Source organism: Dromaius novaehollandiae, chromosome 19 (genome assembly GCF_036370855.1).
Source record: "Dromaius novaehollandiae isolate bDroNov1 chromosome 19, bDroNov1.hap1, whole genome shotgun sequence".
In the NCBI taxonomy this organism is placed as follows: domain Eukaryota; kingdom Metazoa; phylum Chordata; class Aves; order Casuariiformes; family Dromaiidae; genus Dromaius; species Dromaius novaehollandiae.
Window position 1 is genome coordinate 15,966,516 of NC_088116.1, and position 25,012 is coordinate 15,991,527.

Below are 25,012 nucleotides of genomic sequence, written 5' to 3' on the forward strand. Positions count from 1 at the left end.
CAGACCCTATTCAGTTGTTCCAAAGGCTGCACCTCTGTCACAGCCTGTTAAGCACTAAATCCAAGTAAAGATTTTACCCACTTCTAATATGATCTGTGTAGAGATTACTCTCTGCCTGGCTTAGAACACGTGAATTTATCACTGCTGTTAACAAAGCTTGATCAAACCCCTACTAAAGAGGAAGACACAAGATGCAGTATTTTGTTTACAGAATTCTATATTGTGATAGATAACTGAAAAATGAAGATTAGTAAAAATACTCAGCAGATAACAAAATATTCTTGTAGACAGGTCATAACACAGTGAGGATACTATGTCAAGACACCTGCTACCACATACATTGCATTTCAAAGAAACAGACCAGAACCCTACCAGTAATAAAATATATTAATAAATACTTTGCTTGTACAGCCACTTTTACTGTCATATTCAGCTACATACTTGGAGTGACTTTAACTCGTGGGATTTTTTTAGAAAGCAAAAGAATTGTGATTAGGAACTAGGAAGTGGAATTGCTCTAAAAATATTAAAGTGAACTTCTTTCCACTGTTCACACAGCAGGCAATTATGAACATTCTTGAATAATGTATATTATTTCCCTAGAATTATCAAATAGAAACAATAATCTCTAAATTAGGTAATTTACTAAATAGTGCCTAGAAGGGAATATTTATAAAGGATATATCATAAGCAAATTTACTGATTTTGTCAAAGACCTCCTTAAATAATTTCAGATTAAAAAAAAGAATTAATTTAATAGAACTACCATGATCAAATATCTACCATGATCAAGTAACTTTTGAAGACCAAAAAAGTCAAATTATTATGTAGTTTGATCAAAGATTGCTCAAACCTGATACAAATCCTACCCAATATAATCTGAATAACTAAGCATCGATTAACCTGGAGCACAAATTAAAGATATTTATCCTACCAGATCCTGGTTTATAGAAGATGCTTCAGTCTTAACACATCTAAAGAACAAGATTAAAAATCTGCCCAGGTAATTCTCTCAGAGCAAACTGTGCTTGTATTTTTTTCATCATTGATTTCTACCAGTTCATAAAGACTGGTATATATTTTCAATAGTGTACATTATCAAGTTGCCTATTTGACTTTATGTTCCATTCCAGAATTTTCAATAGTTTCCAGTTGTTCTTTCTTGGAATAATAACCTGTTGTCCAAATAACGATTTTCTGTTTCTCTGGAGTTTATTTAGTACCTCTGTTTTCAATAACAAATGCTACTTTTGAATTTACAGGAATAATTTACACTGGCATAAGCACCTCTATACCTGTAGGCAAAAAGATGGAACACATGACTTTAAATAAACCAATTCCTAGACAAATTACAGACGTAAAAATACTGCCTCCCAATGAGCCCCTATAAGTTACATTTCACTAGTTACAAAATTTCCACATGCCTACTTCAAAATCAACAAATGCTAATTTCTGAAGCCATGTTTTAAGCACACTAATTTCGAGAAAGTACAAGTGATATAATTGGCCCTATCCAAAGCTCCATTATATGATTAGAAAGGGTCAGTATTTTGCCTTGAAAGAATCTTTAAAATAATAAAGGCAACCTGAACTTCTATTTCTCTCTGTTTTACAATAGTACTGCAAGTCTTGAAAACTTCAGGACAGCTTTGATTTACCAGAAGCCCTGTCTCTTCTCTTTCCTTTCTCCTTTTCCTCCCAATACACACACATTTGTTTTATATCGCCTATCTTAAATGTGAATTATTTTCTGTCCTTGGAAAATTAGAAATAATTTTAAGACAGCATAGACAAAAAATATGCAGAAAGTAACATACATTTTGAAGTGTCAAACCACTGATGTTAGTTGATATTGCTCTCAGACAGTCAGCACTCTCCTGGGCTGTATATAACTGAAGTATCCCAGTACTAACTCCATCGAGTGCCAGCACTTCAAATGCATTAGATCTGCAGTAAGAAGAAACATCTCCATAAAGGAAGATATGTCAGTTTTCTGAAACTGCCCAATATTTTTCAGGGTTCAAGTGATCTTTACAATCTTTGACAAGTTTTGGGTTTTGACTTTACAAAGTAAAGGAAAGGTAACAGAAAGAAAGATAATAATGGACAGTATCAGGAGCAATACATACAATAAATACTTTCTCTGTACCAGTATCTATATGCCCTGATCATTTATTTACTAGGGTATAAATATATGTTTACAATTACTGAACTTAGTGTAGCATACTGAGGACATATGCATTAATTTTTTTTGAACAACTATAACAAATCCTGAAACCAAAATGACTTTTTTTCTGCATTTCTTGCATTTTGGTTTCATTTACTAAGGATGTATAAGTTGCAAAGAATTGACTTCCCTAGTTTTAATTTCTTGGATTCCTATAATTTTCTATATAAAATTCTAAGCAATGCTTCCTTTAAGCCCCTTTATGACATAGAAAATCTGAAAAATGTACTTAAAATTTCCTTTAAAGCATTTTTCAGTGTAAGGCCCCTTTTCATAATAGCATCTACGTATGCTAATTGCTAATTGCATTTATTCACTTTCTATGCATCTTTTATATAACAACTTTATTCTGCAAATGCCAGTGCTTTCCTCATTGCTTGCAGTAAATTAGGCACCATCCATGTACTGCTGAAATCCCACACATCTGGATGCTGAAATGGGATATCATTATGCATTTTGAACTGTTAGATTTTTTGGTAGGAACAACAGAAAATTAAGTAGTGGCATGGAAGTGCACTGGTTTAGATATCTTTAAAATATGTGTCATGCAATGTTTTCAGCAACAGAACTTCAGAAAGCTCAAATACTACTATAAAAGACAATTATAAATAGTTGAAAGATTGTGCATATGTTTCTTTTGTATATCATTTGGAAAATATTGCTGCTATCTGCTATATTTGTAGTACAGATTATTTATATGCTATATTGGTTTCTTTTCAGAACTAACCCAGAAGAAAATAAGATAATGACTCAAGAAAAATGCTCTATGTGGTTGCAGGGTTTCCCTGTGATTCTCTGATCTAAGGCCAAGTCCAATAATGCTTAGTTTATGATATATGTCAAAATAAGCATTCAAAGTGACACATGGAGGTTACAAGGCATGTTTACTCATGACTTACTGAAAAAATTATTAACCTAACATTTGTCATTCATAGGCAGTTTGATGGTGCACATGAAGACTCAAATCTATATACTTGCTGAAAATGGTATTATAAAGTTCCAATCAAATACAATATTCACAAGACAGTATCCATATATATATATGTATATATACACACCCCTCTGAGATAGGAAAGTTCCATTATCATGTATGTAGACAGTGGAGCATGGAAAAAAACTGCATCTGCTGCCATGAAGTTAACCCATTCACAATGCCTACTTTAGACATCAAATTTAAATATCAAAATTAAAATACATTTAACTGAAGCAGGAAATAGTAAATGCTCTCCACTGAATCCATAGAAGGCCTAGGATTCTAACTCATCCAGAGCAGATGCATGAATGAATGCAATGTGAATGCCCTATTCAAGTGGCACAAAGTTATACAAATGGCTGATGAAAGATCACAGAAATAAACTCTTAAGCTAACAACTAATGCACTAGACAATCAACATAAAAACAAAACAAAACAAATTTTATTATAAAAATGAACTAATCTTTTACTGTTTGAAAGCATGATGCTGGCAATACTTCGGATGACACTACAAACTCCAGTTGTCACATCCTTTTCCTTATTAAAATATGGTAATCAGTTATAAAAGCCAGTTGACAGAGTTCTGAACGCTTCAGTCACAGGATATTTGCACAGAATCAAAGAACATGGTGTGAGGGATCCTGAAGGTCCTCTAGTCCAACCTTCTGGCTGACTGGTTTACATTACAATTCTCTTTTCAGCGAGAGGACCAAAACTGGACACAGTATTATAGATGCATGTATTTGAGATGTGGCCTCACAAATGCAAAGCAGAGAAGAATAATCACTTCCTTCAACCTGCATACCATTTTATTACCAATGCAGCCCCATCTGTCTTAGCCTTCATCACTGAAAGTGCTTACAGCTGACCGCTGCTCAATGTGCTGTCCATTAGGATCCCCAAGCCCTTCTGCAGAGCTGTTCCCTAGCCAGTATTGTTGCATGGGCTTATTCTGACCCAGGTGCAGGACTTAGCATGTGTCTTTGCTGAACTTGATGAGATTCCTGTTGGCTCATTCTTTACCTTTTTGAGGTCTCTCTTGATGGCAGTCTTATCTTCAAGAATGTCTACTGCTCCCAATTTGATGCCATTCATGGACTTGATGAGGATGTGCTCTGTCCAACTGAGCAGATTACCAATGAAGATGTTAAACATTACTGGCCCTACTACAGACAGCTGAGGAATAATACTTGTAAACAGCCACCGGATAAACTTTGAACCATTATCCACTGCCCTTTGAGTCTAGCCAGAATTTCATACATCTTGTAGTCCACTCATCTAGTCCATTGTCCTCAATTTGGCTACAGGGATGCTACAGGAGACTGCAGAAAGTCTTGCAAAAGTTAATATAACACCCACTGCTCTCCCCTCATCTACAGAGAGAGTTGTTTCATCATACGAAGCAATCTGGGTGGACAGGCGCAGTCCTGAGCCCCCAGAGTCTCTGTGAGGAACCTGTCAATCTCCTGTTCATCCTCCATGATGCTATGCAGCTGCTCATCTCCTTCATCTCCTCTTCAACTGATAGCTCAACCACCTCCTCCACTGACCTCATTCCTGGTCTGTAGCCAATGTGTCCCTGTAGCCTGTGACCAGGACAACTGCCTCCTCCCTCAGGAGCTCTGTCTGGTTTAAGGCCTCTGATGTGCCATAGGTAGTCACACTGTCTGGTATGGGGGACGGAGACCTGCAGTGCACCACCACCACCACCACCACCACCACCACCACTATGCTGACTTTAGCAGAAAGCTGGTTTTGCCAGAAAGCAGGCCCCTTTGAAGCAAGTGACTGAAACAAAACAGAAAAAGAATAAGCAAAGTTTACAGATGCCAACCAGTAAGTCTGTGCTGGTAAAACAGTGGTTTTGTTCTCAACATACTGAACTTTATTATGATTATTTCTTGCCTTTAATTACAGTAGTTTCCCTCTACAATTCACGTAACATATTGTTCTGTTTTACTCTGTAGTCTGAAAAATATAACATATATACAGAAAAAAGTAAAAGCAAATATGGAAGCTAAAAATAAAAGCTAAATAGAAAACTACTGAATGCTGAATTTTTCTTTTCTTTTTATGTGAAGTAATCAATAAATAACGCAAGCACAAAGACAGCATTGAAATTCAGGAGAAAATAAATCCTGGAGGCTTAAAGATCATGCCTTTCTCCATTTCTTCAAAGCATGGGCGGGGGGAAGAGGCACAAGTATGCGCCTACTCCTTTTAGCTAAGTTTTGTATTTAATACGGAAAAACAGGTTTGAGAGATCTCAAGATGCTATGTAGTCATCTCATCACCACAAAATACGATTAGATACATCTTTTTTGGCTATTTTTTCCCTCTGTGGCTTCAAGATCATTGAAAGACAGAGCTAGAGGAAATTCCCATCTCTTCTACTTTTCCTGTTACTGTACCGATTATTGCAAATAGAACCAGAAATGAATGGACTTCAGTTCAGACACCCCCCAGAAAGAAAAAAACAGGAAACAGAAATGTAAGCAGTTACTTCTCTGAGAAAGATTGTGTGCTGGTGCTTTACTCTCAGTATCATTTCAAATACAGATGGGATGACATTATCAAGAGTTTTACATAACTATTTTAAGTGACTACCAAAGCTCATGAAACTCATCTCTGAATCAAGTAAAAGATAAAGTCCTTCCAAATACAGAAGTCTCCACTTTAATAGATGCATCAACTTTATGGAATTTTTCCCACTTTGCCATGATTGGAAGTATTCTTCACTACAAAGCAGCAATCACCGAATGTATCATGTATAAATAGTCTTACTGAGGAAAGTACCACTTAAACTCCCAGACTGAGAAAACTGAAGGCCTTTTTTTCATCTTGAAAGACTGGAGTTGCATGATTTTCTCCAATGTAGCTTGTTCAACGACAGCATCATTGTGGCTGTGAAGTGACAATCATCTGGAGGCAGCCATCCTTCTCCAACATTTAAAATATCTCATCTCTTCCTCAGGTGTGGAAGAAGGATAACAAACATTAATTGTTAGGCATGTGTTTCACACATTAAATGTAAGAGATCATTTTTGCTGATATGTGACTTCTATGGGGAAAAGTACAAACACTTCAGATGCAGAAAAATTTCTGATGAAAAGAGTCTTCTTTTAATATTTCGTATTATGTTGTTAGTTTCTACAGCTTTCTCTCACTCTACATTTATGTAGTTGGACAGCTACTGAATCTGGCCATACTGTCTTTAACTGGACATTGCATGAGTGTGAATAAGAATTTTAGAATGTTTGCTTTTCCTAAACTTTAGGGATTTGGGCCACACTACCCTTACATTTCTTTGTTATTATTTTCAGCCTTTTATCTGTAAATTTTTGTTTGTTTGTTTCTTGTAAGCATAACCACTCAGGAGCATGTGGCACTGTTTTCTATACTCAGTCTATTTATATCCCACTTTCATGGTGAAATGATGGAAGAATCTGCATGCTGCTCTGTTTTGGGGTTTGTTTATTGCATTAATTTCTTTTAATAAAATAACACTGTTTCAGTGAGAGTGGCAGTCAGAATAACAGATAGGCATCGACAGACTTAAATTCAATTCCTGACTTTGACACTTCTTGGTAATTAATAATAACTAATACTAATACAACTTAAAATGGCCACTGTGAATTTTGCCATATAGAGCCACTAGCTATTAGAGAGGTGTTAAGCAAAAAGACTTTTATAAGAGAAAACACCTTCTCAGTGCCAACTGAAATGCAAAAAGCTAAATTTCTACTTTTTTAGAAGCTAAGGATTTCAGCAAAAGATACTTTCAGATTTTCAGTATCTGAATGTGGTATGTGAAACAGTCTGTCCTTTAGATTTATCTCAAAGTTATACGGTATTTCCTTAATAAAAGCCTAGATGGTTGTCTGACAGCAGCTGTTTTATCCAAAGTTTACTAACATGTTGTTACAGACAGATACACTTGATCAGCTTTATATCTTCCCAGGTCCTAACTCAGTCTTCCGCCCTGTTTCTACATATTTTGATGACTGCCTTCAAAGTTTCTTGTGTTTCTTACAGCATTTTCTAGTGGCTTATCTACATTACTCTATGGCTCTCTTGCTAGAATTTCTACTTCTATTTAGGCTTAAATTTTATGGATTATGGGTGGATATGAATGAAAATTCCTAAGAAAGTACTCTCTGAATCTTTATCTCTTTGAAATTTAAGAAATGAAGGGCTTTAGTACTGTAGCTTTTATATACCCTCATATTTTCAAATAATGATCAAGTTGCTCATACAATTGGGTTATTAGCAGAAACTGTGGAGCTAAAAATAAATGAAGCTATTAAGCATAAACCTGGATTGCATTTTGTGTTTGTTTTAGCTGAACATTTTGCTTCCCATGCTGTAACTTTGCTTTATTTTGTATTAAACTTGGAGTAGTAGAGTAAGATAACTGAAGTGACATAGAGAGAGAGAAATTTTCTTACTAATTTGCCAGCAGAAGCAACTCCCAGCTGTATCCATCAGGTTTGTAATAATACATGCAGAGAAAAAGGAGAGGGGGGAGGTGGGACGGTTTTAGTATTGATCCGGTCTCTTTCTTACTCTGTTCTTCATGAAGTCATACAAATAGTTACACTGGCACTATGAAGAGGACAGAATAGGGTAAAACAAGCAGCTGAAGGAGAAACAAGAGAGTGGAATGCAGGTATGAGATAATTTAATTGGCTTTGCTGCAGGGAGAAAAGTCTGTGGAATTACAGTCTGTCACACTCAGCATGCTTTATTTGTATGGAAGTAACAGATCAAAGAAAGAGGTGGAAGAGTTTTGCTGGAAAACAGGAGCAGCTTGAATTACTGAAAGCTATATGCAATATCACTGTACTACTGTCGTCTCTTGAGTGCAGCATGTCTAGTAGGGCTGGTCACTGTGGTAGGCTGGAGAACAGGGTGTATGTGTACTTGTGAGCAAGTGTTTTATAATTTCAGTGTAATTATGGTAAGGCATAATTCAAGTGAGATGCATTTCACCCAATTTAGCCATGTTAAATTCTATCGCCTAAGTATATGGATGAGAGGCAACAAACAGAAGTTAGAATGTGGCAAATTACAATCAGATATTAGATTTTTTTTTTTTTTTTTTTTTTTTTTTTTTTTTTTTTTTGCCATGGGGGGCAATCAAATACTGACACAGGTGCCAGGATCAAAAACTGCCACAGTGCGCCTGTGGACTCTTCATCCTGGGAAGTGTCCAAGACTTGACAGCACAAGATGTCTGAGCAACATGATCCCAGTAGACCTGCAGTGAGCAGGGAGTTGGACTAGATGACCGCCAGGGCCCCTCCAACCTAAATTATTCTATGATTCGATAAGCAAGGCATGCTAAACTCAGGAACAACTTTGTTTTATCATAAGTAAATGCACAAGATAGGTGAGGTGAATCACTCTCTGGAGATATTTATTTCTCTCCGTTGACTCCAACATGAGTCCAGGGATTAAGCACATTTGCAGATGAGCAACTATTAGATGTTACAGTCAGATGAGATCAATCTCACTTATTAAGTCCCAATCCCATAAAGATTTTAAGCATGTGAATAGTTCCACAGAACAGTTGGAATGTTGGTTTGCCTTACATTATCGACATGCAGAGCATAATCACATTAACTCAACTTAAAAAAATACAAGAAAATATCACTAAATATGAATTGAAAATGACAAAGAAAAAAGCAGACAAGATTGATTTCATTCATCTTATTGAATGAACTGGCAAAGTAAATACAAGCAAAGGTAAAAAAAAAAAGGAACCCTTCAGCTGTATTTTTAAGAAGTCTTAATGCAAGTATTTATATTTTCTTTTAGTCACTTGGATGATACAGAGGCATGTTATTTTCTAATTGGTCTTTCAGCACAATGGGAGTGTGTGGGAGATGTGAAAATTTTAAATAATAAGCCATCCTACTGCATTCCTTGTAGGAAGACTAGATTTATCTTAATGATGCCTTTACAGATGACTTGACAGGTCAATAGCTTCAATCTCTTATATATAACATATAGGTGTCTCTAGTTATTTCCTGACACATAAGATGGCTAACAAAATCTACATATAGATAACAATTATTGGACTGCCTTGCCATTGTAATGCTCGTTCATGTTCAGGTTCAATTTCCTCTCAGGCCCTGTAAGCCTTTCGGTAAGAGGACAGTCTACAGCCCACAACAACTGAATTGTATTCATCAGTGTCATGAATACAGAGAATATCAGGTACATTTTGTTCAAATTATACGCAAATGATTACTTCTTCAAGATTTTCAGCTCTCCACATGATTTAAATATATAGTTTATACGGCATATGAAATTCAGATGTGTTTGGGAGGGAAGAACAGATGTTCATGTGCATGACACACTTAGCAATGTTTCTTTGAAGTCTGCAAACTGTCTGGTTTCAGAAGGAAGACCAATATAGCTTGCTCTTATATTTTTATTATTATTATTACTATTAATAAGCTAACATAGTGCAAATCAGACTTTTTCCATAACACACCTCTGAAAACAGTCATTTCTTGAACAAATAGGTATTTTGAAAAACAAAAGCAATAAAGCTCAGTAATGAGCACTACGACTACTCACTTCAACATACTCAGCTCACTTGACTTATTTCTTTCCTACTTTGATGCCCAAGTTAGTGGAAAGCAAGCAGGTCTGCCACTGAAACCCAAGGCTATTTATCCAGAGGCATTTATTGAAGACATCTGGGGGCAGAGTCTTGCTGAAATAATCCTAGTGGATTAGAATTTAGTATGTTGTCAGCAAGCAGAAGAAAAGGCAAAATAAGTCTCACCACCTCCAGAAAGAAAAAGAAGTAATAATTCTTTGAGCTCAGTGGTAATATTAATATGAACAATCTTCTGACAGTATTAATCTCTTTATTTTGGGGGGTGGGGATAGGAAGATTTCTTTTGCCTTTTCTTCTGCTTCCTAACAATTTGCCTTTCTGTGATCTAGGATTCTGTACTCTAAGGGATGCTATTTAGTAGAAGAAGCACAAATGAAGAGATGTGCAACATGTAACCATTGGGGATAAGGGGAAGTTCTTCCTGAATACATGGATTCTGAAAAGAATGAGGATGCTTCATTTTTGCTTGTGGCACACTTAATTGCAGTATAGATTTTAAAGCTAGAATTCAGCTAACCATTGTGAGGGTGAAGATTCAAAAAATAAGCCAGTTTACTTCTCTTGCTATGCTGCCGAACAAATTAAAGGCATGTATATGAGCTGTAAAGAGCATGTAAATACACTGCTCTACACTGCAAAGAAACAGCAATTTCCTTAATTTTCATGTCATTGATTTTTTGATACATTTTTAGACTACAAATATCTGGCATCCTAAAGGATGTCTAACTTCTGGCTTAGACATTCTTCTTCACTTGCTGCATAAGGAACAGGTACTAAAATGCTGAGAATCAGTACTCAGCGCTGATCTCTAATTCTGTGTGGCACAGTTCCTGTCTAGCTTTTCTTTCCTGCCTATATCTTGATTTTTCCCTGAGTTAGCAGCTCATTTTAGTCAAGGGTATGTCTGTCTCTCACTGTGGAGAGATCTGCAGAATGCCTAGCCACTTCTTGGATATCTCTTTGTTTCTATTCTGCTGAGCAGACTTTATTCTGTAGCCTGCATTTACTTGATTCCTGACAATTGATTTCCAAAATATCTTGCTGCTTGAACAGAACTGTGACAAACTTTAATCTTCCTTAAGGATCAAACTGCCCTGTTACAACATTTACAATCCCTGATGTCATCTCCCTGCACTTTGTACTGTTAGGTTGCATCCCATTTCCATTAGTTCCATCTTTTTATAAGAATATAGTGCTCCTTTTCTGTACCGATGATGCTGATTCTGTGTCACCAGTGAGCTTGATTAGTGTAGTTCTATGTTCTGCATCAACAGCAGCCAAGTTAGTTCTTAAGGCACTCTATTAATAGTATCTCTCCAAATCAATAGTTTCTTTTTCACTACAAATTACTCTCATCTTTTCCGTTTACCAGATGTTACTGTCTGCCATAGTTTCCTGCCCTACTGCCCCCTTTTCTTGAACTAGATTCCAGTTTGTCTGTGGTATTTTTCATTTACATACTCACTCTTTGCTCAATTCCTTCACCTTCCTTATCTCAAAATGGTTTGCTTAATTTCTTACTGTCCTATTTATTTACCTAATTAAAGGCATTTTGTTAACCCACTGAAGTGTTAAAATGGGAAATAGAAGACTTAAGAAAAATTATCTATCTTAAAAACCCAGTGAGCCAATTATAAAAACAAAACAAAACAAAAAACACAATACACTGCAATAATTATAATGACCAGAATATCAAGAAATAGAAAATAACACCAAAACCTAATTAAGCTGTTTTTGTAATCGGGATCATAGCTACACAGACTCATAGCCACTGTGCCTACGTTACTTCCAGTCCACACATTTCTTCAATTTAGCTTCCATCTGCTTCCAAATGAGTTTGGTTTTTTTTTTTTTTTTTTCAGACTCTAAACTCATAATGTTTGAGAGGTTATAGATACACAATATTCACTTCTTAAGGCTCTGGTCAATGCAGCAAATAAAGGTGACTATGTAGTACTGTCCGTATCTGCTAAAAATACTAAAAATACTTATCTACACATTTTTCTAAATAAGGTTTTAGACATTCTCTAAGAAAACTGAAAGGCTATAGATTAATAGAACTATTTTCTCCCTCTTTTATATAATTACAAATTTGTGAACTGCATACTTTGGGTAAGAAAGACATTGATCTCAGTATTTCACTGCCAAACTTCTATTACAATTAGTGACCAACTCTATCCCTAATGTTTCCATCAACAAGTAGCAATTAACAGTATTCGCAAGAACAGAATTTTCACAGTATATATTACTGTAAAATTTACACAGAAAACAGGACATTTAAGACACTTATGGGTTGATGAGAACTTTAGGATGATAAAAGCAGTGGTGCCTTATTATAAAAACAAGCAAATAAAAAAGTTATTAATTTAGTAAGTTACCAAAAGGAGTACACCAATCTACATGCATTCAGATAAACTTCAATCATATCAACAATCCGAAATATACTAATTAGGGGTGACTTGGGTAGTTACTATTTCTTGCCCATACTCACACTCTCTGAAGACATAGCTGGAAAAATCCTGCACCGAGAAGAGAAGAGATCTACTACATTTCTTACCTCTTCTTTAGGTATCCTGGGACTGTTTTTCTTCTGTTTTTGTTTTGTAATGGGGCAAACACACTTCATGGACTTGCCCTTTGCAGTATTTCTGATCATTCCTCTTTGAGTATAAAAAAGGAAAAAAGTCCTTCCTATTCTCTCTGGTTTCCGTTAATACCTATGGTGCTAACAAAATCTAATATATGTGAAAAAAGGTACTCTTTGGCACTAAGTAAAAAGACTTAAGACTTCATGAGAAAAATCAAATGAAAAATCAAGTGAAATGAAAAGTCAAAGGTAAGTCCTTTTCCTTATAGTGAAAAATAGAATAACAATCAAACATACAGGTTTTCCTGGCCATCTGATGACATAAGAGCTAAAAGTATGCATTTTCGTGCCAAAGTTACTGGAAAGCTCAGAGGAAGTACCAAGCTATTTAAAATGTGTAGTTTAACCACAAAGGAAATGATACAACCCAATCTGATTAGCTTAGATTAGAACTGATCTAATATCACACTAAAGTTATATTATAGTCTAACAGACAACTCTAGCTTATAAAATGTTTCTAATCCAAAAAAGGGTCAAAGACATTCAGCAAGATGCTTACATGCTATACGCTGACATACTCAATATTTTTTAAAGGCAACAAAAAGATACCCTTCAGTAACATATCAGACTCTGTTTGACCTTATGACAAGCAATCTCTTTTTTGTTCATAAGGTTGTCTGAAGGCTGGAGATTATTTACAACACTGGAAAAGGAAAGCTGAAAATTATGATGGCCAAGGAAAGAAAAGTGAATGAGGTCATCCAAACTGGCTGGCAGCAGCTTTCCACATCAGAACAAGAATAGTTGGGCTTACACTGTACAAAACCACGTATTAAAACAAGCCACAGCAATTAAGCAATTGATTTTAATAACAAAAGAATGCTAAGTCTGCTGTGGCTATCTGCAAGAATCTCAGAGGTGAAAAAGACGGTTTTCCATTTGGGAAAGAAGGACTGAAGAATGCAGTGTGTGTTACATGGCTGAGTGGACAGACAGCAAGATACTCATACAGGCTTTAATAACCTTTCCCAAACCATAACATTTTGCACAGTTGCAAGTAAATTCCTAAAGCAAGCAGTACATAGACCATTCTGATACAGAGAATGATACAGATCACTCTTTCTAAGTTTAATTGATGTAAAGAGCAGGGAAAAAGGCCCTTCACACAGGTCACCCAGTAGAAGAGAAAGCACACAGCTGCGTATGTGATACTACAGAAAACAGTTCCAATAGTTCAATGATATGGACTTAAAAACAAGAGTGGCTGTTCCAGTGCCAGTGCACCTTCTTAAGATCAACTGAGATAATCCTATATATTATCCCAAGGATAATATATAAAGTAGTATATAAAAAGAAATATATAAAGAAGCATTACAGCAAAACAAAGCCATGACAGAGAACAGGAGGGATTCAGAAAGTAGCAAGGATGACATATAGATTCATAAACTCATTTAATACTGAAAAAGTAGGCATGCTGTTTACCTAATGTATGCAGACAGACTCTAAATAAATATTCAGAGAATGGCAAAAAAAGCAAATTGGTCAGCTAGACCCATGATACATTCAAGGAAATTGGCACAGACTCATTCAAATGAATTTAGATTGATGGCTGAAATGTGAAAGGGAGTCAAGATATGCAGATATGGTTGAAAGAAGGGATTTTATCCAGACTGATGTTACCATTTATACTTACAGTTGTTTATAGGTTTCATTTCATGCAAGGCAGACATTTGATTATATAAAGTAAGTACTGAAGACAAATGCTGGAATTTATGCTTACACAAACATGGAGAAATGTAAAAGAAAGTAATATGTGGGATAATAGTAAGAATATAAGCATGTATTTCAGAGGAGGAGAGAATAGGTAAGAGCAGTCTGGTACCCCTCATGTAAGAATACAACATTGGTAAGAACATGGGACTGGCCTCATCAGCAATTACTCCCAAGGTGGTATTCCTTTAATGCTCACATGGATATTTCTGCAGGATTACCAAAAATAAAAAGCAGCAGGGTGCATATCAGTAGAAGTATCATGTGATAGTGATAGGCTCTAAGGAATGATTCCAACTTCCTGTATTGTTTAAAAGAAAAGGCAAAAGAACAGTAATAGTGGAATGCTGTGTACAGAAAGTATATATTGGAGTCAGATGCATCACAAGAGACTGTATCTATCTGAGGCTGAGGCTGAAAGCACTAGAATTCTAATTCCTTACATGAAAAATACTTAGAAGGTGTTTTATTTCAAGGCAATCTCAAAATGCATATATTGCTGACATTTTCTGAATTGGAATCCATTCGGATTGCTCCAATTAATGGACAGAGTGCACAGAATAGGAGTGAAACTGCTTCTAACTAGCAGGGTAGTAACTGAACTCAGTCGTTTAAATGTTTTAATTTCTTTCCACTTATCCTTTAAGTGCAATAACATTGATCATTGGAGTTGATGCCTAAATATGCATGCAGAGATTTGTTCATTTAACCCACAGGAGAACTTCTAAGCCTTGTTGTGATATATTTATTTTGGAATGCATAGAGGCCTGTTATAGATTTGGAAGAATGACCATGTGAACTTCACAGCTGAAGGAGGGAGAAAGAAAGCGGTGGAGGAAGTGATGAGAGACTTAGCAAAGAATAGAATTAAGAGCTAGCACAAAGACTGGGGAAGAACCTAAAACTCTCCTGGACAGATTATTATTATTTGATTTGTGATGCTTTAACGCAAAGTCTGGGAGAGGAGCTGCCACCTGATTCAGGTGACAGTATACACTTTTGCTTTCACATCTTTTTGTTAGTCCAGCAAAATCAGCTCTTCTATCCTATTCCACAGATGCTTTATAAACCATTGCTTAGGTCTCTGAGATGCAAGATTTTATGATCGAAAATACTACTTTTTGTACCCTGTACTTTATAAAACTCTGTTACAGTCAATATGAGTTTCTATATGACAATGGTATGTAGCATAGTCACAAGAATTGTGAGATATCTCATTTTTTTAAAAAAAAAGGTGTTAACTGACAATATCAAAACTTGGGAATATGGAATATAGGAGTATTCTCTTATAGAGCTATGGAGTGAAATGTAATACCTTAAAAACTAATTCAAGTAAAGCCAAGCTTAACCTCTGAACTATCTGCTGATGGTAACCGAACTCCCAAGATAAAATGGATTATGGAAACATATTTTATGGAGCTATGTTTACTATACTTTTTACTTTGTCATTGGTAATCACCAAGCATGCCATTAACCTCAAGGGAAGATGACCGGCATATATATATATCTTTTATGATAAAAACTAAAGATTTTCATAACACAAAGAATTCTTGCACAGCCAATGCTCCAGAGCAAAATATTAGGTCCAGCTAACTAACCCAGTGCTTCCCTTTTTAGATTACAAACCTTAATTTATCTGTTCCAGCTTTGTACCTCGAGATGTGAGCCATCGACAGTGGAACTGATAAGGTGTCTAGCCAGCGCTTCTCGTATTTTGGTTCATTAGCTATGGGTGAAGAAGGTGATGATGGAGCCTGTACAAAACAAATGAGAATCAGTAAGCACAGTCTATCAGACAATATAGTGCATAAATCAAGAATATGCATTTCTGGCTGTGCTTGTGTTGGAAGTGAATAATATACAGCAATAGAACTATTCAAGAAACTCAGGATCTAGTAGAAAAATGTTAAAAAGTATTTGTGTAAAAAAGAACACTGGACATCTTGATACTATACTTGTGATTTGATTTCAGTATTTCAGTAATTTAAATTTTAGTATATATATGTAAAGACTACAGTAGTCATGCAGAATACTGGTTTCTTATTTACGCATTGTGACTTTTATCCATAGCATTATTTAATAACAGATTGCAAATCCTGAGTTTCATATTATCACTAACCATATACGGACTGATGAATTTAAAAATTTTATCTTTGAAGTTTTCCTCCAAGTATTTCTTCTAGTAAAGATTGCTGGCATTATTTAAGCAGTAAAAGATGTCCAGATCTCAGAACAGTGAAAATAAATATGTACCTGTATGACCTACTTAGTTCATGTTATGAGAACAAACAAAATAATGTAACATTAAATTAAATGTGTGCAAATGCCATTGCAAATGAAGTTAGGGGAGTTAGACTGGACATACTGTCATTGATAAAAGGGTCTAGCCAAACCTAAAGTAGAGATTATATGGAGATTGTTCAGCCTCCTAATATATATTGCCTCTTATGTATCACACCTAATTATTTAATTAGTTCCTGAAGGCACCACAGAATGAAACATGATTAAAAGAAAGTATTTTTTAGATTGTTAAAGGTATAACAGAACCACTAACACTAATATATATATGCAGTGGTATATATATGTATATATATGTAGTTTGTTCTTTATGACATAATGTCCAGAGGTTTACACCATTTGTAAAAACAGAGGTTTACACCAGTGAAAGTACAGAAATATGCCCAAATTTAGAAGGAAATGGTGGCAATTGGTTTTGGTTGCAATTCAATTGATTTGAAAATTGTGTTTACAGGCAAAAATCAATTAAATTAGAAACAGCTGAGTAACTGCTGGAATTCATTGTTCAGAATACCACTCAGGATTTATGATCATGATTATGTACTGCAAAATGGGAATTATTAAATGGGAACAATAGAACAGCAAGGAGCTTCTTACAGAGTGCATAAAAATGATAACTTGGAAAGTTTTCATTGGTACTTTTATCTCCTCACTATCATGACATCTGAGCATTGCACTCTTTTATAAAGATAGGAATACTATTTACAGAGAAGCAGCTGAGACAGATTCACAGACACAGCTATTAAGGTCAAAACTAGGCATCTATGTTCTCTAACTCTGAACCAAAATTACTTATCCCAGGTTGTAAAGAGAATTTTCTAGTACAGAATGTAGTTGAAAGCTGGCTATTTTAAAAAAAGGTCACAAATATGCACTGAGTAGTACGTACAAAAGCAGATAAACTGCAGGATGACCTGGCTTCAGCTCTGTTAAGCCCTGGTGTTCAAAGGCCATAAAATTTAACTCAAAATAAAGCATATTCTGAGAATTGTTTTATTTCTAGTTCTTTTTCTTGCTCATAAGGTTTTAGGGTTAACATTTTTTCCTAAAGCTCTTATAGTCAGCAAGGGCTGATCTTTCTATTTATTTCTTTAAATAAATCAGAATAGTGAGTTTCATATTCTAACAGGACCACTGAGAATTAGTGACTGAGGAACGCATTCTAGTAAATGAAAAATTCGTAATGAAACTGCCAGAATTGGTAATACTAAAATATCTCCTAGGCTTCAAACTGTTTGGGGAAAAGAATTTCATTTAGAGTATTTGCAAAGTACCTAGGAAAATCCAGCTTTCATCTGATTGAGATCTCCTGGTGTTGTTGCAGTATGAATATTTAATAATAAAGTTCATAGACTAATTCTAGTCCGTACAATTAGCCTCAAAAGGCTAAGGTGTCTCCAGAGCTTTGTATAAATTTTATAAGATCATAGTGAAGAATCTGTTGCATATTTTTGAATTCTGTACAAATGATTTTGTGACATAACCTCATGCAATCCGAAGTTGAAAATGATCAACATAATTTAAAGTGCCTATCTGGAAACTGAAATGTCTAAGCATAAACCTGAAGGTAGTTTATTACAGTCAAACATAAATGCTTGAATACAATCACTGAATTTATATCCAGGAATCAGAAAGTAAAGAAGTACCACAATTTCTGAAGCATCCTCACCTATTTTTCCATTCCCCTCCACTCTCTAGATATGGATCATATCTAGATAATCTAAACTTAAAAGCCTGTCTGTAATGACAAGGAATAGGGAAAGGATACAAAGGGGTCAAGCTGGTGACATTCTCGAATGTCTACTTCGTACTAAAACATATTCTACTACCCAGTTTATGTTGGAGCACAGAGTAGAGACTGACCCCTCCTTCTTAAGAGAAAAAGAGGGCATACACATGGCCATAGGCCACCACGCAAAAAGTAAACTCTGTCATAGGACCAACACTTCATCTTGTTCAGCTTGTCCTGTAACCTATTACACTTCAATTTGACACTCATCCTTTGATTTTATCCCTTCAAAATTAGTGAACACATGGATAAACATAACAAACTGGGGAAGAATCAAGTCAACAGAACTTTTGCAAACAGAGGTCACGTCTCACAAATCTTTCAGAGTTGTCCAAAGCAGTCAACTAATATGAGAGAACCACTTGGTAAGGCACACTTGGATTTCCAAAAATCATTTGTCCCACACAAAGATTCTTAGCGAATTTGCTATGAAATAAGGCAAGATAAATACAGATAAATAATTACCTAAAATATAGCAAAATATAGCAAACAAAACACAGCAATTAATAACCATTTTTCACTGTGGAGGGGCATTATCAGGCTCCCACAGACAACTGTGGCCCAACCTATGCATATTGATGAATGAACTGGACAAGGTGGTGAATGCTGGACTGACCAAGTTTACTAAGCATAGCAAGTAATGAAGAACAATAAAAAGAAAATCAAAATGAAAATAAAGAATCTCATGATATTTAATATTTCTCCAGTCAAGAGATAAAATGACAGACAAAATTATTGTAAACAAATACTTGAGAAAAGACAACATTAACTTTCCATATGCTGTGGTAGGATATGAACAGGTGATTACTGCTCAGCAAAAAGATCTTGCTCTTGTGGGAAAAACAAATGTTGAAAGGTATGGAATGGCTTCCATGAAAATGAGTAAGTAAACAAAGATTCAGTAGACTAGAAAAGAAACTGCTGAGGGGGGTGTATGGCAAAGATTTATAAAGCCACAAAAAATGCAAAGAAAGTGACTAGGAAACAATAGTTCACTGAGTCTTTTAATATAAGAAGCAGAGATATCAAATAGAGGTAAAATGCAACAGGGTAAAAACAAAAAAAGGATGCATGTCTCCACATAACATAGAGCGAGGCTGTGAAACTTTCATCCACAAAGTTGTAGGTGCTGAAAGTTTATATGTGATCAAGGAATACAAATATATGGAATCAAAATCCAAATAGGGCTGCTAAATGCAAAGATACAAACTCCGGCTCAGGAAGTCTCTATGCCAGAAATCACTGGAGGTGTAGAGAATATGCCATAGAAATAACGCTATATATTTCCTCTGATCTTGTATTTTGTCAAGAGCATGTTTTGAGGACAAAGTCCAGTGTGCCAAGCTGGCTGTCCTTCAAGCCTTCTGTCTACTAAACAGCTGCTGCTCATGTTGCAACTCTCCACATCACCCTTCCAAAGCACTAAAAAAAATAGCTGTTTAGGGATCACCTCTGCAATCACATCTTTTATCCTCTGGTCCATTTCACACCTTTGACGTTCTGCTGAGACCACCAACAATGTTGCCAATTAATGTCAATTTGTTTGTAACACCTGTCCATTAGGAAATGGATTGAGCAGAAAAATCTCATTTTTGACAGAACACTGAACAAGAATCAGTTTGTAATGACACATAATCACTACCCACCTGGGACAGATGTGAGCTGCTGACCTGGAGGAGGGAACGATTCTGTATCCCATTAGCAATCACTGACCTATGAAGGACAATTTAGACGAGAGCTTTGTTGTTTTTTTAAACATATTCTATAACAACTCATTATGGGTCAACCAAGAAGTCTTTCCATAAGTAGAATAAAACATCCTCTGTTAAGTGGGAGCCTTAATTAGATATGTCTCTATAATCAACCTTCCACTATCAGAACATAGGAAGGGAGAAAACAGGATTGCAGCTGGCTGTGGCTGTCAACTTTTCATCTTGTTGTGATATACGATTTGCAGAGAGTGGGCAATCAGTTGTTTTACCTTGCTTTTTTTAAACTGCCACTGATTCTAAATCTCTACAGGGGAAATATCATGTTATTGGAGGAAAGTATTTCTGAATTTTCCCTAGTAATTTAATTTGCAATTTCTCTTACGGCTGCCCCTTGAAACAGTGATTTTCTAGGTTGACACAGCTCTTTCTTTAAACGCAGGCTTCAGACAGGTTGAAGCTGAGTTAAGCCAGTTTTGGGAGCAGAAAATACTCAGGGTCATGCTACTCAGCGTGCTTAAGCTTGCACTTAAATATGCTCTTTACTTCATTTCTGCATTCTTTACTGCAAATATAATCTGTTTTGCAGGAAGGCAGGTCTTGCAAAGTCTTTATAGTGGATGAAGATGAAGGAATATACCTGGAATAGCAAGGTATCTATCGCAAGCATTGTCATAGCACAACTGGGCAAAAAAACAGAGGCAACAATTATTGGTGGGGTTTATTCTTAGAAGGCTAAACTGACTAGCATCAAGTATTTGTTCCCTTTAAAGAAGCTATCTTTCTTTCTTTACTACCATGATGCCTTGCTCTGCTGTCACCACCTTTAAGAAAGAGAGGGCAACCTTTTTTTTTACCAATATCTGAGCTTTCAATGGTCTCTTGCAGTGTATGACAGTAAAGATGATAGGACAAGTCAAGGATTCAAGGCTTTCTCATTCCAAGCAATGCAATCTTACTTCTGGTGGCAAATTTTAATTGAAAAAAGGTTCTAGGAACCTCACTTCCACTTTCTGGAATGCTTCCATTTCCAGATATTCCTGATAACTGAATGCCCATCAACCTCCTGTTTTGATAGGCTCTGGCAAACTGGAGATATTTGAAGCAATTTCTGCTGCTGTTGCAGAATCCTACTGGAAGGATGTGGGCAAGAAATAGCTAGGAAGATGTGATTCTTTTGGGGGTACTCTGAGTTCCTTATCACTTCTTCTCAACCTGCTAATGTGTTTGGCTGGTACTGGTTTGTTCCTCCTATCAATGATGTTTCTCCACTGAGGATGGTAAAGGCATAAACCGATTTCCCAAAATGTGCCTTTTGGATATACCCAGCATTTACTACTCAGCAAATATTTGAATGGAATACAAAACAAAACATTAGCAATGAAAGCAATGTTCAAAAATAAAATTACAGGTTTAAAAATTTAATAAGTTGGGTTTAAAAATTTATCATGTGTAAGAAGATTTGTTTTACATAATGTGGCCAGTTATTAATGTAACCGGTGGAAATGATTTCACAAAAGGCTTGTGTTCTGTAAGATTTCAATCTTCTATCAAAATCCCTTGATTTTTGCAATTACTTGCTAACTTGCATGTTTGCAGGTTTCAAAAGACTGGCAAGATATACACTTACAACTTTCAAGGAAACTTGGATCAAATACATATGGGCAGCTAAATTCTTATATTGAAACTTAACTTTCAATGAAGTTATTGTTTTGGTGAAGACTGACAGGTAAAACTATCTACAAGAAAATGATTAAGAATCAAGTGGGATACCCACTAGGAAAAATTACAGCCTAATTTTTGTGACTTCCTCTTGCCTTCTGTAAGATCTTTATCGATAATTCAGAATTCATCCATTTTTTGTTTTAGAGAATTTATCTTTCAAAGCATATTATTAAACTCTTGAACTTGTTCTGTAAAAGTGTTTTTTCTATCAAGAACATGCATATGGAAGAGCATGACTACTACCAGATTACTGCCTGCTGTTGACACTGGATAAAATAAGAGGTTATGAGGATGATATTATTTATCTTCTAAGGCATTTTTTTTGCTATTTACTGTTTAGTAAGCATTATTGAAAAGTTCTGAACAGAAAAACAAATCTTTCTCTATAAAATATGTATATGAAAATGTTAGCGACATTAATACAACATTTGGTAATACAACATTTGAAATTTATAAACGGAAACTATACTGAAACTATAAACTTAACCCTGAGGCTGAAGTGCCGAAAAGTGCCCTTATGTTCAATACTTTCATTTTCTAAAGCTATAACTGAAAACATTGGACAATCACTTTTGATGGATTTAGTAAAACTTTGAGTGTAGTAAATTTAACTTTCTTGCATCTTTACATCTCTACAAACCTCCATTACCAGATATATTACAGCATACTCAAAAGAAAGCTTTCAATGTAACAAGCTTTTCAAAGTAGGCTGATTTGTCTTACAGTTAATCTGGAGGAGGGGCTTTAGCATTTTATAATTTCCAATGAGATTGTACAAGTCTTTGAATATGCTCAAATACATTAGTTCTGATTAGTAAAACTGTGTTCAGGGGTTTGTTCAATGTAGACTGATAACTAAAATTGGAAGTGGAGTGGCAGAACTTGAGAAGTTGGAAAGCTCATCCTGTATAGTCTAAAAGCCTCAGATCCAGCCAACACCCTGTGAAGCTGCACCACTCTAAATGAGGCTATAATTTCATGTAATTTTCACTTTCTAAGGCCTGCATATTCTAGCATCATTGCCAAAACCATGCAGCACTTCCACCCTCTGCACAAACACCATTTGTACAATTACGTGAAGAAGTTTTTGCCAGCTCAGTTTTAACCTAGATCAATTCCCCAGTCTAGTTCACTGCAGAAGCATGAAAAGGTACACAGGAGGCATAGATGAGAATTACTAGTTTAGGGGAAGGTAGAATTTCTTTCACTACTATTGCTGGCTAATGCAAACTTAAACGTACACAAAGCTATGGCCTTAGCATGCAGTGTCATGATCAGCTTAAGCTGATATAAAATCATGCTGGTGCTGATGGCAGTTATTCTAACCTTCTGGTCTTTGTCTCAGGCATGTTTCCTTGTTACATTTCTTGCAACAGCACCAGAAACCACACAACTCACAATGAATTGAATGAACTCTCTCTCTTCAGCTGTCAGTCAGGTCAGTGACTGAAATACGTGTATATACATATATATGTATATATGTATACCCATATATATAGGTAGGATTAGTTTCCAGTGGAACAGTGAACTGATCTGATCAATGTATGGCTGAACATTACTGATTCTTGGGAGAGAGAGGAAGCAGAGGCTGGGGACAAGTCGGAGAAGAAATTAAGACTGTTCCATCTAGCAGTAGCGGAGTCTTACATTAGCTTACATTAATCATGGAACAGCAAAATTACAAATGTTCAACGAGGAGCAGGGACATGACTTGAAACTCTTGTGATGCCCAGCTAATGAAACACACTTTTGAGATAGCTGCTGTAAACAGGAGTCAATCAGAGTGTTAGACTAGTCTCAAAATTCATTTAATGATGATATCAAAATACCTATGCATTCCTTTGATGCAGCATCAATTCAGCAGAGGGTTGGTGTTTATTTATTTTTAATGGAATGCTTAGATGCAAGTGCACAATTCTGTGGTAAAGCATGCATCACCAAATCATTTAGTAGATAGAGGCTTCTATACAGGAAACAAGGTCTTCCAGATGAAATAACAATTTGGAAAAGTAATTTGAGGTCTTTAAAATTCAGTGAAAGCAGCAACTTTTAATTACACAGCTCTATTCTACATTATTTTAATCAGCAGACATTGTTTAATTAAATTGGAAGAATGTGAACAGCATGTGAAACAAGATATTGCCCCCTCTCTTTCTGTCACAGAAAAAAACATTTTGATTTGATTCTAAGGCTATCTCACCTGTATGCTTTTGAAATTTAATGGCTGCTCTCACAGACTTTTAATGTTTTTTTAATTTAATGGTTGCTCTTGCAGACACTGAACACCTATATGCGGTGTTTACATGAGAGTCTGTATATCAGTATGTGTTAGTGGCTTACGCTGCCCTGTTCACTGCAGTAGCTATGCATTTAAATCAGTTGGATTAGTAATTCTGCTACTAGTGAGGCACAAACTAAAAACCTTTCAATTATATGAATTTCTCCAGAAGTGATTTACAATGGAAATATTAATGAATATTTAATTATATTTGTGCTGCCAGGTACTATTACATTATTTTTTTTAATGACTCAGTAAAGTAAAAGCCTAAGATATTTTTTGAGAATAGACTGTTTGACAGAATCTTGCACCTTTTTCTTTAATTTGTTTCCCTCAGGCTAGTATCTAATTGGTTCCTGACTAACCTCAATGACCTTGCCTAGAATGCCTTTCTAGATATATTCTTTGGGGGGGGGGGGGGGAGGAAGGGGGGAGATGGGGACGATCATGGGGAGACAGAGTAATTTATATTTAATTTCAGCACAAAAAGCAGAAAGTAATTGTGCCGCTCCTCAAATTATAACTGCACTCAGAAATCAAAACGTTATGTTGTAGGTATATAAGGAATAGAACAGTAAAGAAAAAAATGTTGAGCTTAATATGAAATTATACTATAAATGTGAGTATATCCAAACTTCAGCTATTGCAGACAATTTTGCAGACAATACAAGGATAAAGAAAATAAGCCAAGTGATATGAGAAAGGATAAAAAAACCCTAAGTAATAAACTAAGCTTTATTTATCTTCTAAGCCATTTCCTTTGTGCTACTGATGAAAAGTAAAATGAAATAAAATTGTAAGAAATATGAAAACAACTTATTCACAACAAGAAAGAGCTGTTTATGGGAAAAATTTGTAGAAATAATAAATGAAACCAGAATAGCTACAAAATGCAACTCAAGTTATTGTTTTCCGCTTGGCATTTTAGTTCCGTAGTTTCACTGCTGCACTTCTTTGTTATGCTTATGGCTAGAAGTCTCAACAAAGATTATACAAAGCCAGAACCTTTCATCTGACCTTTC

At 35.6% G+C, this 25,012-nt stretch overlaps 1 protein-coding gene across 1 annotated transcript in view; it reads right to left on the bottom strand.

Moving 5' to 3' along the window:
* Positions 1 to 25,012, bottom strand: part of LOC135330346 (gamma-2-syntrophin-like) — a 185,073-nt gene that overhangs the window by 37,179 nt on the left and 122,882 nt on the right. The window contains exons 5-7 of the mRNA XM_064523522.1: positions 19,925 to 19,991; positions 15,818 to 15,945; positions 1,818 to 1,947 (exon numbers count right to left, since the gene is read on the bottom strand). Coding sequence (XP_064379592.1) covers positions 1,818 to 1,947; positions 15,818 to 15,945; positions 19,925 to 19,991 — 325 coding nt within the window. The remainder of the gene's footprint in view (positions 1 to 1,817; positions 1,948 to 15,817; positions 15,946 to 19,924; positions 19,992 to 25,012) is intronic.